Genomic DNA, 14,705 nt, shown 5'->3' on the forward strand with positions numbered 1-14,705 from the left:
TCGTGCAGTCTGCTAGCCGATGTTGCGTTCCAGAAAAGTCAGATTTATCTGAGTGTACTAGTTGCGTCAATGCGTTCCAGGGAAATGTAAACAAAGATGGTTGATTGAGGCAAGTTGTTTTGTGGCTCAAAACACATTGTGACCTCCGGCAAACCTGCCATCATTATTCGCTTTATTTACCTAAATGAGGAGTATCTTAAGAATTTACTACAATTCACAGAATAACATCATGCAGGAAGATAGCAACATATCTTCACGCAGTCAGTACAAAAATACGTTATGTCACATAACTAAATTCATGTGACAAAGCCAAATATATTTTTCCAGTCTTTTAAATTAGATTTTGCCATTGACACTCTGCATCTACCGGTACATAGGGGTTGTTCTTGCCCGGTTACATCACAATGAAGCAACTATAGGCGTAGACATTTTAGTTTCTTCGACTTCGGGACTTGGGCCTCCCATTGAAAGTGCCATTCCAGTGCACTTTTCTTGGTCGGAGGGATGGAAAACTGCCACTTCCCCCGTGATAGGAATGAAGCAATGAGCACAGTGAAGTCCTTTTTAGTTGACAGCAAGTGGCAGTGCAAGCCAAAATGGCAGTGTAAAGAAAAGGTTAGCCTTTTACGTAGCTTTGAGGCTGCTGTACCAATAACATTTTCTGTGAGCTGTTGCACATTGGGGTAAATCAAAGTTTCCAGCAAAGTTCACGTCACATGATCTGGTTGAAAGCTTTAATGTAAATTTTACCTTGCTTGACGTCCCAATAAAAAGTTATGAGTCTCATTACCCGTATACATTACCTGTGGAGTACCAAGTACATATGAAACAAGTGAATATAAAACCTTTCAGAATTGTCAATGTCATTTTATTGTAGGTAACTTGTGAAATTTCACATACCTGCAGGGCTGTAAAGGGTTAACACCATAATAGCAAAGAGTACGTTAGCACGCACCAATAATCTACAAGCGGTTAGACTTCAACTTGGTTGGCAGCGACCAACAACAGGTTGAGCTCCCCCTCCTTTCCCGATTCTACCAAAAGTGGTGCTTTGACATTCGAGAAAAACAAAACCTACTTATTCATCAGAACAGCAAATTGGAAGGCTATGGATAGGGTGGGAAGCTGCTAAGTTGACACTGACTCCCCGAAGAAGTAAATTCACGATAGTTAGCCACTTAAAACATGCCATTACTTTTGAAACATCCCCTCTGACAGAGATCATCTCCCCCCAGGTAACTAGGAACCAAAAAAAAAAAAGGGGGGGGGGGTGGAGGTCGGGGATCATAGAAATTCACAGAATACAGGCAGTGATTGCCCAATGTGCATTTTCAACTCAATGAGCTGCGCAGTCCAATAGAAAGCCCTGTCCCATGCCACCCTCCCCCAAAAGTAAGCCCGCACCCGCCCAATCCTTATTAGTGAACTTGAACGTCAGTCTCTGGGCAGAGGCAAGTCACACTTGAGGGAATGGTTGGAAACAAACACCGAGCTTGAGGAGATAAATCAGGCCTTGACGTCAGGGTCCTCAAGTTTTGCTCCAGTCAATTGAGTGCAGTGTGTATAATAGGCCCGGAGGGAGGTGGGGCGGTCGGGAGGGTGAAGCCAGCATCCTACATCCTGCAGATCAAGAGGAGGAGTGTGTGTGGGGAAAAGTCAACTTTTCGTCAGGGGCTTGAAGTGTGCGAAGTCTGACCAGGAGGCTCAGGCGGCATTCAGTAAATCTTGTATGGCTTTCTGTTGAGTCTCACTTAGCGTCGCGACACACTGGGACCACAATCCTCCCGAAACCTTGGACAACAAAACCAAGTGTCCATCACGCTGTGAGGGGCGAACAGGCAACAGCGGCAGACGCGGAGCTCACCTGTACTTGACGCACCACGTTTGCCAGACGTTTGCTGCAAGCATCTTCGCTCTTCACCGACTCGTTTGCCACCCCGTCAGCAATGATGAGGAAGAGTTTAGGCAGGTTAGAGTTGTCTGGTCCGAGGACGATAGGGTTGTTACTGTGTGAAGCGGAAACAAGATGGCAGTTTAGGGAAAAGCATCACTTCAAGATGTCCGTTTTTCCAATTGTCACATGACTCGGGCGGGGAAGTGCAGATTGAATGCTATCAATACCTTTCAATGAGATCACACAGAAAGTCAAATGTGTGGACAGCCTCCTCTTTATCTTCATTGAGAGGTAGCCAGCTGATCCAGTGGGGGAGAATTTCATTGACATTGGCACACTCGGGCCGGAACCTCATGACCTTTCCGACAGCAGAGATGCAGTTTTCTGTGGCGTTGATGTTCTCCTTTGAGCGAGAATCGGCTGCCTGGATGACTCTGACCAACATGGGGATGGCCTCTGGCGGGTGTAAACGGGGAAAACATTGTGACACCCAACATCTCTCACTAGAAATCATCTTGATTGGAAAATGGACATCCCCCCCCCCCCTTAAATGCAAATCTGTCACAGTTTTTAAAATAATTTGCACCGGGCAACTGACAGTGCAAAGAGGTTAGGGGCAGCATGTGAATGAGTTAGTCAGTCATGACAACATTGTCATGACACACACTGATTTGATATTTTTGGTCAACATATATTTTTCATACAAATATTTACTATCAGTAGTAAGAAATGAAATTTCATAACTGCACAGAATCCTATTTTGTATGTAGGACACAATTTGGTAATGGTCCACTTTACCACTTTGCCTATTTCGCCCCTCCCCACAATTACTTCAATGATATTTTCAATTTAAGCAGTGACAAGATCATGTTGACCAATCTCTAAAACCTGCAATTGTCATTAGTTGCGTCGGCTTTATGTAGTGCCGCCGTGTTGTTGTAACAGATCCCCAGAGTTGTCATCTGACAAATTTGGGCAACCCAATTCAAAGTGATCTTCACCTCCACCATTGTTCAAAATTCTTGTTACAACGCACCAACACCTCATGCTGTTTCAATTAGGCATTGCATGTGCACATTGAAATACAGACCGCACGCTCTTTTTTTGCATCGATCTGCAGGACAAAAACTGTGCCCCATGTTTGGAGAAAAAAAAAAAAAAAAAGAAGGTTTTTAATGCATAGCAGCCACAAAAGGAATATACAGCCAGGAATACCCGTGCAGAACGGCCGGTAGTTCTCTCCTCCGTATTGCGCCATGACACCAACTCCGTAGGCGGCCGCCTGGCGAACTTCTGGGCTAGAGTCGCACAGAGACTGCAACATGGGCCGCAGGAAGTACTCGGCATATTTGAAGGATGATGGGCTGCAGTGCTCCACCACGTCATCAAAAATGCACAGCCCCCACTGTCGGTCAGCCCATGGCCTGTTTGGACACTGGAGGACCACATTCAGTCAGTGAATGGTCTCGAGGATCAAGGCGCAATGGAATCCTTCATTGGGGATCCAAACGGATGAATACATACTATGAGCTGGACGATGAGCTGGAGCAGCTGCTCAAACCAAGGGAGTACCTTCTCTTTGTAACTGCTGAAAACGGAGTGCAGGACATCTGACACCTTAGTCAGGATGTAGACGTCGTTCTCATCCTGAGACACCGGAGAGGTTCTATTACGCCTGCATCCGCCAAGTTTCACGGAGCCTACGATTAACCTTTACCTCATCTTGCAAGGTCTCCTCCACCTGCTCGTCGTAGTCTTCATCCTGTCTCTTGGCTGAAAGGTGCAAGTGTGGCGTCAATAAGAGTAAGTTGAGGAAGCAGCAGAACACGCAGTCGCCGCCTGTGAAGCCTCACCCTGCCGCAGCTCCTGGTTCTTGAAGTGTTCCTCCAGTTTGCCTTTCAAAATGCCACCCAGCTCCTCAAAATGCTCGTTGTTCAGGCAGCCGTCACCCATCAGCTCAATGCACTAGGGGAGAAGAAAGCATCGGTTAGAATACTGTTCGTCTATTGAACGCACCGGTAAACATTTTGGGTGGGCTGAGCGATTTTGAAAGGGAAACCCCATTTCGATATTGTGATTTAATATGCAATTATCTTCTTGAGATTCTTTTCCCATGATTGTTTAACAAAGGCGGCCCAGTGGGCGACTGGATAGCGCGTCGGCCTCATGGTGCAGAGGTCATTTCTGGCCTCCCTGTGTGGCGTTTGCATGTTCTCACCGTGCCTGCGTGGGTTTTCTCCGGGTACTCCGGTTTCCTCCCACATTCCAAAAACTATGCGTGGCAGGTTGATGGAACACCCTAAATTTTCCCTCTGTGTACGTGTGAGCGCGGATGGTTGTTTGTCTGTGTGTGCCCTGCAATTGGCTGGCAACCAGTTCAGGGTGTACCCCACCGACTGCCCGAAGACAGCTGGGATAGGTTCCAGCAATCCCCCGGGATACTTGTGAGGATGAAGCGGATCGGAAAATGGATGATTGTTTTCAAACCAACACTAGCAATAAATCAATTTATGTATGAAGAGAACAATCTACTTGAATTACAGCTGCCAACTTCCTGACACTTTGACTTGCACTCTCATGTTCCCGATGACGACTTCACACAATTCTACCAAAGTGTGGTGTGAACCTGAATCAATAAATCATAAATCAGATTACAAAAACAAGGCAAACAAACCTGTGGCACTTTTTCTCTCACTTTCACGAAACAAATTATGTGGACTGGCTTTCCTAAGCACTGAACCTATTGAGACATTATATGAAGAAAATACACATAAAGCCTACTGTCTTGACCAAAATGAAGCAAAGTTGGTTATTTAAAAATAAATAATTCTACTACAGTGTGATGTTGATTTGAATGAGATTGATTGCTCGGCCCTATGTTCAATTCATTTAAAAAAAAAAAAAAAAGCCTTCTTTATCCCCTGCAGTTGCAAATGATTCCAAGAGAAAACAAAACACTTTGCTGCTCATGGGGAAATCCGCGAGTCATTTCCCACGTTCAAGGAGGGCACAATACACACGGACCAGCACAACAGCATTCCTTGCAGTGAAAGGACGGCTTCATACCTTGGCAAAAGAATGCATGATTTCTGACAGGACGTCTGAGTCTGGCTCCGTCCCGATAGCTTTGATGAGGGCGTCGCACATAAAGAGCCACATCTGGGTGAGGTACTCTGGCCCCCGAACCCGTGCGCACTCCAACAGCAGGGGCATGGACTCCGCCGCTGCCACTCGCACACGTGACTCAGTTGAGGAAATCAAACGCCTTAAAAAGCATTCCTCTTCCGGCCGGTTGAAATGATTTGGTTACAACGCTTTTTGGGAGACAAGTTTTTCAAAATCTTTGCAAAATATCCAACGTGTCAACAACAAGGATATCATCGTGGAAGTAGAACTTGAGCAAAGGAACCATCAGCTTCACCACTTGTTCAGTGTACTCTACAAACCCTTCCTTCAACTCTTTGGCATAACACACCTGAAACACAAACATTGGCTCATCAACGGCAACGTCTGGTGACTCGAAAACCTGGCTTGTAGGACTTTTAACTTTTACATGTTGTCACATCACAAACTGACAAAACTTTTTTTTTAATTATGCTTTTATGCGACAGTCGCACAACAATAACACGGGTATCAAAAAAAAAAAAAATCTTAAAAGTGTGAAAGTATACTCTTGTATTTGTACCGTCATCACAGTACACCGGTAGACTACCGACTTTTCCAATTTGTATTTTGTTTAACTTCACAAATATGAGTCACCTTTTGTATTGGTCCATCATATGAAATACATGCGACAAAATGGGAAAAAGTCCAACGGGCACCAATACTTGGACAAGTACTGTACTCGCTGTATTACAACAGATGCTTACCAGCATCTGGCAAGCGGTGGACTTCTCCTCCAGGCCGGCGGTCTTGATGCCGAAACTCTGCTGGTCTCCAAGGTTAACGAACTCCCAGCCGTCATCCTCCGATATGTTCTCCATATCTTGGGCTACGAGAAACAATGTTCAGTGTAACCTTAAGACTAAAAAAAATGTTTTTTAATCCACAGCGTGAGCACGAAACCAACTTACTGTCAAGGAGAGCCACTTCAGGCTTGATGGAAGCAGTCTTCAATAAGGGGCCCATCACCACTGGGAGGTACTGCTGAAAGTCCTTTCCCAGGATCTTGCACATCCTGGCCCAGGCCGAGATCATGTACGAGATCTTCATGGAAATCAAAATAATTTAGAACAAGACACCTTTAAACAGTTTTGAGTACCGCCAAGCCTTCTCACCTGTGGATCGTCGTCATCCAAGTTATTAAAGTCAGTCTGGGTTTTTAGAAGCAGCTGCATGACAGCGTAGGCATCTGGCATGAACTAACAAAAAGGAAGAAAAGCTTGGTTCGGCCAACCGAAACGAGGGAACACAAAGCATCAGCATCAGACTCCTCTCCGACCACACTTGTTGTATTTACCTTCTCCTTGCCGACAGCCAGACCGATGAGGCTGATGCACTCGATGGTCTTGCCCCGAAGGAGCCGCAGCTCCTTCTGCACCGCAATTTCCACGATATGTTTGAGCGAGGGCATGAACAAGTCGTAGTATGGCACAAACTTCTCCTCGGCGGTGTCCGCCACAGAGGCAATGGAGGTCACCACCTGCTCCAGGACCAGTTTGGTGCCCTTTTGGAACAACTCGGGAGGGGAAAGAAAGAACTCTAAAGAACCTGAAGCCGAGTCGAGACTAAACGGAAAGAAGATTTTGGTTTACCTCTTGCAACTTGGCGACCATGATGACATTGAGGTGCTGCAACAAGCTGTCCAGATAAGGGATGAGCAGGGATTTGGGGCAGTCCTCTGTGAAATTGATGAGAGCAGCGGCGGCGTGCGCCTGCACTCGGGGGTTGCTCTGGTCATCCATGGTCTGAAGCAGTGCGGAGATCACCTGGGCGGGAGGAAGGTCGGAGTCCACAATGGCTTTCGAGTGGTCCGGCTCACTTGAATTCACTCGACTTTACCTTATCGTGAAACTTCTTTTGGAAAGTGGGCGCAAAATCGGTCGCCATTTGTCCGATAGCGTTGCAAGCGGCGTAACGCACCCGCGGATGCTGAGGAGGATTTACTTTTGGTTGGTTCACCCCGGTTAAAAGGCAGCAGCATCGTTCCAAGAGAAAAGACTTCTTACCGGGTCTGCGCAAAAGTGCAGTACAGAGATGACCGTCTCATTTAGGATGGCCTCCATCTGCTGGTGGCAGCCTTCGCCAATGGCCGACAGCGCCATCAGCCCGGCGTGGCGGTACTTCCAGTCAGCTAGAAACCGACACTAGCTTTATTCGAGCTTCATTGAATGCCAGGGGAACGCATCCGCAAGTGGCACAGTTGCCGCCCCCGTCCGTCAACGTGCATGTACTCACAGTTCTGCAGCATCTGCCTGATGTGGTGCTTGATCAGTGGCAAAATGATCTTTCCGCCCAGACCGCAGGCGATTCTGTCGAGCGCGCTTTCTCCCGCTACCGCATTACTGTTGTTGGGCGTCAGAGCAAACATGTCAGTGGGCGGTGCCGCAAGAAGGTTTTCGTTTTGCCAGCGACATGAATGTCACCTGTCAAAGTCGTCGTCCTCCAGCTCGTCAGCCATGGCCCAGTCCTCATCCTCTTCTAGGTCCACCATCATAGCCAGCATCTGGGGCACTGGACACACACAGATCAGTTCCTGACGACTGCGGTCTGTATGAAAGCATGGGGAACAATCCAGCACGTCATAAAGGACCACTCACCACTCTGAGCCACAACGTCGGTGTGTTTCCTCAACATGGCTGCTGCAGTCTCCGATAAAGTGACGATGACTTCGAGCGCCAACTGTCTCTGCATGTTGGGCAAGTTGCCATCTGCGCAGAGCTGAAGAAACACGGCGGGCGCTGCAGTCAGCAGCATAGCGTGGAGAACGGCGCCAAACTCACGCGGCCCGCTTCCCCCAACTCACTTTCAGGCAGAGCTGCAGAGTCGCCTCCAAGTTCGGTCGGAGATATTTGGGTGCAGTGTCCGCAATTTCCACCAAAGACTTGAGGACCGAGTCGTCTCCCTGGTAGCAGGACTCGTTCACTGCCTGATTAGAGGCAACAAGGATGCTATGTTGATACACCGGGTTGTTCTTTTACTTCCCCTCACAAGACGAAATAAAGTAGATGACCCAAACTGGCATATGACATGAAAGGCTGTTTTATCCTCCCCTAAGACTTAAAATCTTCTGGTGCCAAGTGTTGGATACATAGAAAATTATTAGCAGTGTTGAAAAAAATTGTATCAACAGTATTGTAATTGGCATCCTTGGAGTAACTGTTTCAATTAATACAAATCCAATATTATTCCACCGCTTTTGCCATTGTGTCGATTCAGTACCTATAAGCGGTACTTGATGCAAGAATGGTCTCGGTATCTGACAACTCTTTTGAGATATAAATAGATGAGTGAAGGAAAAACGGTCAAGAGTCTTGACCTGCAGGATGCCTGGCAGGAGATCGGCGAAATGCTTCAGCAGGGCTGAGTTGCTTTCATTGGACAGGACAAACGAGGATGCAGCCCGGGCGGCCAGTGTGCGGATCTGAAGGGTGCAAAAGAAACACAATCTAAATCACAAACCTTTCAAACGGCAACCGACTGATCTGACCTAAAGTTTGGCCACATTTTACCTGAGGGTTTGCTTGATCCTGCATGCACTGGACAAGCATGCGTTTGATCACATCCATGTAATGTTGCTGTTGGTTACCAAAGATTCCTGGAAAGTTCCTGGAACCAAGCAAGACCAAAAAAAAAAAAGTCAAACACATTTTCAGGACATCCACCCAAGACAAGGTCTCACAATTCAGAATGCTTTCAAACTAGTGCTGCACGATATTGTAAAAACATGCGCGAAGGTTGTCAAATATAGCACTATTTAACATGTACCAAAAGAAATGACATTTTTACGATGACGATGATTTATTTATTTTGTCCAACGTGGCAAAATAAACAATGTGTGTGTGTCGCTACCCTAGATAACACTCAACTCTGTTTGGCTGGCGATGCACATCTAAATTTGCGTGTGACCGCTCCAATTCAATTTAGGAAGAAACGCATTGCATGTCTTTGAAATTACGCACCTTGCATGGGTCGCCATTTTGTTATAGGTATTTTTTTTTTATTTATGTATCGTACAGCCCTATTTCTAAACATGATGATCAATATCACACAAGACTACAGTCAATTCATTGAAGAGAATGACTCACCAGAATATGTGCAAGGCAGCTTCTCGCAGGCCAACGTTGTCCGAATTGACAGAGTCAAACAGGAACTTAAGAACCTCCGGCCACTGGTTGTTCCCATCATCGTCTAGATTTCCACGAAAATTTATATACATTATCCAAAACATGAACTCATCTGATTTTTGGAACTTAAGCCAGAAGTGTTCAAACGTTACCGATCAGGTTGCGGGAGAGCTCTGCCGCAATGTCGCAGACCTTCTTGCGGATGTTTGGTGAGGCCTCCTGTTGGATGCTGGTCAGAAGTTCCGTTTTGATGGCCGTCTGCATGTCAACTGTGAGGCCCGGGTAGATCTCTTCAAAGGAGGACGACAGCAGCCGTCGCAGAAGCACTGCTGCCATCTGTCTGACCTGGTGGTTGGTGAACAAAAATACAAGAAATGATTCCATTTTTTCCCTCTCCGCCAAATCTTTGCCATAACCAACACTTTAGCAAACTAAGCAGCATTCTTCCCGGACCGGATTGAGCACCTCTCTGACTTCTTCCATTTCAAGACTAAAAATATCAGCTTCAAGGTGTGCTATCTGCAGGCACCAAGCGGCTGGGAGGAAGACTTGGGATCAACACAAGTGGCCCGATACCGAGGCTCTGATCCACCGCAAGCAGTTGTCATGGCCGAGGTGAGAGGCCTACAGGTGCCACCAAACTATTTAATGCATGCATTCTCCGAAGTGTACAGATGCACACGCACCTCCTCTGCCGCAGATGGATCTCTGACAGCATGAAGCAGGAACGTGATCTTTGTTTGACCAGGGATGGTGTCATAGGTCTCCTGGGAATACAGAATGGGTAACGGTTAGAGGGAGACATGCAAGGCTGGATTTTCACCACATGAGTCAAGTTACAATTCGGGTTGTTTTTCCCTAAGTGGCACATTTGGGATATGCACCACTGCATCGCCAAAACAAGAAAAATAAACCATTTCAAACTGGAAATGTTCTCTTCGAAATGTGAATAGAACAACAAATTGTTACAATCTGATTCAGGTCTGGACCATTCCACAACTCGCAACCTTACCAACTGCACTTTGTTTTTTTGGTACCTACTGTAGGGATAGGATGCAGGAGAGGGCATGACGGCATTGAGCCAGCCCAAGACTGCCTTGCAGTTGCCGCCAAAAGCTCCTAAGTGACTGAACAAAAGGGAGGCTGCTGCCTTTCCCCCGCTGGTTTGGACGGGAAGTAGGCCACAGCCCAACAATTGGATTAGTGACCAAGGAGGAGGCGACATACAGGTGAAGCACGTCTGGCAGTAACATTTTATTTCAACTTCATATTGATAAGGTAGGGAAAGAAAAAAACGTAAGTCACATTTTTCTACCACTTTCAACCAATCAAAGATTTAAAAGGGGTGGAGCTTCACTGTGCCTTCTTCACCACGTCAGGGTATGGCAAGTGTCCCGTGTCCTGGAGCTGACAATACCGGGAACCACCATTAAGATTCAATTTTTTTCCCCTCCATGCCGTTTTCACTCTGTTATGTCAGGTGGTTCTCAAGCTCTGACTTGAGCATTTAACATTTTCCAAGGTTATGACACCCCTTTGCAAAATTCAAAGCGATTCACTTGGGATGGGCCAGACCAGCAGCCACTTAACTACAATGTGCGCACGAGAACCTTTGAGAAGATAAAGAATGGAGAGCTGGAATGTTTTGCTCCTGGCTACGGGATGATGACCTGAAATCTGTTCAACCACAATATTAGCCGGAGGCACAACAAACTAGTTAATTGTTCGATTTATGGAGAGTTACTGTACTTATACTTTAAATTTCAGTAAGATATTAAACTAAAAAAGTTCACTAATAAAATACATGGGAGTGTTTCACATAAAAAGTTGCTTGAACCATTGGGCCTCACAGCACAAGCAGAAAGGTACAACCTCTGCCTCATTTTGGGCCAGGACTAAACCAAGCATGAATTGCAAGTTGGGCACTTGGAACTGCAGTGAAAAACAATCTTACGTAAATGCTTAAAGACAAGGTGAATTTGTCTGGAACAACACAGTACTCAAAAAATAAATTCAAAAAGTTTAAAAAAGGGGATTGATTCTATACATTTGTATAAAAGTTCATTCATGCTGCCACAAGTTTACAATTGAAACATGAGTGACTCAGAAAAAGAACCAAAACATTGAATTAAGATTCAAAACATTTTTTTCTTACCACAACACCAGTTTGAACAGACCTGTCTGCTTTATGTCTAATGTTCTAAAACTACATTTAATTTTCTAACAATGGCATTGTAATGTGGTAGAACGCAATTTTCAAATCACAAATGCTGCACTTATGGGGGAGATTTTTTTTTTAAATGACGATTAATTTCTGTTGGTTGGCTTTGTGTGTGTGTATTGCGTCAGAGCTCAAGAAGTGGAGCCCAGTCTAGATTTCATTGTTTAATGAAACATGAAAAGTTGAAGTGATAAACACTGCAGATTTTTTGCAGTATTGCTTGAATCTGACACGACTTAGTCAATTAAGTTTACACCACACTTTTTGGTAGAATTTTGTTGTCATAGTGAACACTGAAAAGACTGCAAATCCAAATGTTTTGTCAGTCAACAACTGTGTTTCAAGTTGATAAACCGTCTTATTAATTCATGGTTCAGTTGCCTTTATTTTAGCGGAAGCCTAGACTATAAGGCCAAAATTTTATCATTACTACTACCGTATTTTCTGGACTATATAAGTCGCACCAGCCATAAAATGCATAATAAAGAACAAAAAAAACATACATAAGTCGCACTGGAGTATAAGTCGCATTTTGGGGGGAAATTTATGTGATAAAATCCAACCCCAAGAACAGACATGTCATCTTGAAAGGCAATTAAAAAAATAAAAAAATAGCAAACAACACGCTGAATAAGTGTACAATATGCTAACTTACATGACGCATAAACGACAAACTGAGAACGTGCCTGGTATGTTCAAGTAACATTAAGAGTTATCCAGATAACTATAACATAAAGAACATGCTAACAAGTTCACCGAACCATCAATGTCACTCCAAATCACTAAATCCAATGGAATCTTCATCCTCTGTGTCACTTTAAAGCAACTCCACCAACTCCGGAGGTAGAAGATGCAGCGCTTCCCCTTCTACGTCGCTTACATCAGACTCATCGTGGTTTTATCAACAGAGTCAAGAGCGGCCTCTTGCGGTTTAATGTGAAAATAACATGTGAAATGATATAATAATGTGTTAGTAATTTCACCCATAAATCGCTCCAGAGTATAAGTCGCACCCACAGCCAAACTACAAAAAAAACTGCGACTTATAGTCCGGAAAATACGGTACTAGTAACACAAATTAATTTTTGCTTGTGTTTGTTAAAAACGACTGGAAGATGCCTTGAAAAAAATAACTGTATATTAAATCACAATCCAAATATTGAGGTGAGGAAAATAAAATTTAAAGTGAGCAAAAGGGGACCCTGAGGTTCTGCAAGATGACCCGGTATATGTGGCTAGCACTTCCAATAGGAACTGACTTCATGACACTTAAAAGGGCCCCAGACTACTGAGAGCGGACACGATGTACACGGGACATACATGCGAATATAATCAACTTGTTGAATGTAATTGATTACAAATCGCCATGACGTGTGGAACAAATGAGTGTAATGCGATTATTTTAGTTTGCATTGAAGCAGAGGGTTCACGTTTGAAAGACGTCAGTGTCGATGGCTGATTGTTAAAAAGGGCCAAATAACTCGGAAGAAAAACTTGAATGCTGCAAGAGGACCAGCACAATACTCGTAATAACAAAGCTTTGGCGCGACAGGCGGGTCGTCATTGTGCACTAAAGACGACAGAACGACTAAAAACAAACTGGCCAATCGAGATAACATCACAAAGACGGCAGGTGGATGATTTGAGAAGGCTCCCAATTACGTGTAACAGAGTGCCCCTGGGTAACATTAACCAAGACGGGTACCATGTATACAGCAGCAGTTACACACGCAAGCAGACCTATCAAGGGCCATTCATTTGTTTCTTACATAGCTCTACCATTGCTTCCGCAATCATGTGTGGTTTTAAATGAATGCTATTTTTAAAAGTCTTTCTTGGGGAGGGGGAACCAATCAAACGACCCTCACATTCCATTCACTGATTAGTGCGAGTGTACAATGCTAGTTTACCTGCTAAGTAAGTTAGCCACAGGGAAGTAGCTCGCGTTATGTAGCTCCATGCTACTTCCTGTACAGTAGCGTTAGCTAGACGGCTAGCTTCCCTACCAGCTGACGATTTTAGTTGTTTCACCGCCCCATTTTACACCCAATCTAAGCGACTGGCAACGATACGAAGCCGCGTGTGCATTGGAGTGTTGAGTGTTGTGTGTGTGTATGTGTGTGGGAGAGAGACAGGGCTGCGTGAGTGCAACTCTGCAAATATCATGAAGATGATTCCCGTTCCTAAGCTTGCTCGTGCTTTCAAAACTACGCAACACGGTCCAGCAGGTTAGCAATGTAGTGTTAGCTGACCAATAGCCAATGCTGGCTCACATTGCACGTGGGCTACCAAACCTGACGCGCGGCTACACATAGCAATAGCAGGGCGGTTAGCTTTGGCTACAGAAGACGCGCCACTTAGCTCCAATCTCCCACTTGGCAGGCGTGAAAAGTAATGTAAGTAATGAATCCTCACCTCTGACTGTTTCCTGACATTGTTGTCAGGGCTCATCAGGTTACCCAGCAAGAGGTAGAATTGCTGCTGTTCCGCCATTGCAGAGATCCAAAAGAGACCAGCCGGGTGGAGACGCGGCGACTTGAGCCCGGCAGTCCCAGCTTCAATCTCACAACATAGCTGGCCTCTTATTGGTGTATTTTAGCAACTATTCTTAACACCCATTGGCCATCAGTTGTCTCATAGCCTCGCGCCATTGGCTAAAATAATTTCTGCTCGTCTACTGGACGACGTCGGTGCGGAAAAGTGAGTGTCCCTTTCCCAGTCGCAAAAAAAAATGTACCAAGTCGCGGGAAAACGTAAAAAATATGAACAAGAAAACAGAAGCGAGTTTCACAGAAACTAGATAGATAGTTAGATAGATACATAGATTCGCTAATGAAAACAACTGCATTTACACAAGAAGTCATGAATAAAAGTAAAAGTCACCAGATGTTTTGATATTTTTAAATTGTATTTTAACATAGTAAAATTAGTAAGCAAGAAAATAGTGAACCAAAACAAGGGGTTCTTGGCAATGAAATGTGGGTTCCTTCCCATCTATTTTTAAAAGAAGCAGGCACAAATTCATAGATCACAAATTATTTGATAAGTGCGATGGAGTTATAGTGCTTAAATAAAAATACAATATTCAGTCGTATTCTTAAATAAAAAAATATGGTGTTTTAATGCAAACATATCAAGGAATAAAATTAAAGCGCTCTACACCGGCCATGTTTTTTAATCGCTTCGTATTTACTGCTCTACACTCTGGCTGCATTGTAGTCCATCAACAGTTTTTTTCTGTATGTCGTTGGACTGTGTTCTTTTATGCTTTTTCATTTCTACTTTATGTAGGTGTTCTTTTATG

The 14,705-nt window shown here is 44.7% G+C and overlaps 1 protein-coding gene across 2 annotated transcripts; it reads right to left on the reverse strand.

Annotated features, from left to right (window-relative positions):
• Positions 1 to 846: 846 nt before the first annotated feature.
• On the reverse strand, positions 847 to 13,973 carry kpnb3 (karyopherin (importin) beta 3). 2 transcript variants are annotated; one of them, XM_019878447.1, is made up of 27 exons: positions 13,817 to 13,973; positions 9,867 to 9,947; positions 9,333 to 9,525; positions 9,142 to 9,244; positions 8,566 to 8,662; positions 8,373 to 8,477; positions 7,860 to 7,982; positions 7,654 to 7,774; positions 7,480 to 7,567; positions 7,292 to 7,398; positions 7,063 to 7,187; positions 6,896 to 6,985; positions 6,649 to 6,822; positions 6,354 to 6,572; positions 6,172 to 6,255; positions 5,968 to 6,100; positions 5,764 to 5,885; positions 5,273 to 5,369; positions 4,961 to 5,133; positions 3,748 to 3,859; positions 3,612 to 3,667; positions 3,419 to 3,541; positions 3,110 to 3,329; positions 2,122 to 2,350; positions 1,865 to 2,006; positions 1,697 to 1,791; positions 847 to 1,620 (listed from the first exon to the last, which is right to left on the reverse strand). In XM_019878447.1, exons 1-26 carry the CDS (start codon positions 13,892 to 13,894, stop codon positions 1,705 to 1,707), a joined length of 3,282 nt encoding a protein of 1,093 aa, XP_019734006.1. In that variant the 5' UTR covers positions 13,895 to 13,973; the 3' UTR covers positions 847 to 1,620; positions 1,697 to 1,704. The 2 variants fall into 2 exon arrangements, with proteins under 2 accessions (XP_019734006.1, XP_019734005.1); XM_019878446.1 differs by having other exon boundaries at positions 847 to 1,791.
• Between the last annotated feature and the right edge of the window lie 732 nt (positions 13,974 to 14,705).

Source organism: Hippocampus comes, unplaced genomic scaffold, assembly GCF_001891065.2.
Source record: "Hippocampus comes isolate QL1 unplaced genomic scaffold, H_comes_QL1_v1.1 scaffold345, whole genome shotgun sequence".
Lineage (NCBI taxonomy): Eukaryota > Metazoa > Chordata > Actinopteri > Syngnathiformes > Syngnathidae > Hippocampus > Hippocampus comes.

What these genes read in the sequence shown, in the direction of transcription:
- kpnb3 (XM_019878447.1), bottom strand. Translation starts at nt 13,894, where the DNA reads ATGGCGGAACAGCAGCAATTCTACCTCTTGCTGGGTAACCTGATGAGC. An exon ending in GCTGCCTTGCACATATTCTG is followed by an intron (nt 8,663 to 9,141) that starts GTGAGTCATTCT and finishes GCTTGGTTCCAG; the next exon opens with GAACTTTCCAGGAATCTTTG. An exon ending in CAGGCAGATGCTGCAGAACT is followed by an intron (nt 7,188 to 7,291) that starts GTGAGTACATGC and finishes GTCGGTTTCTAG; the next exon opens with CTGACTGGAAGTACCGCCAC.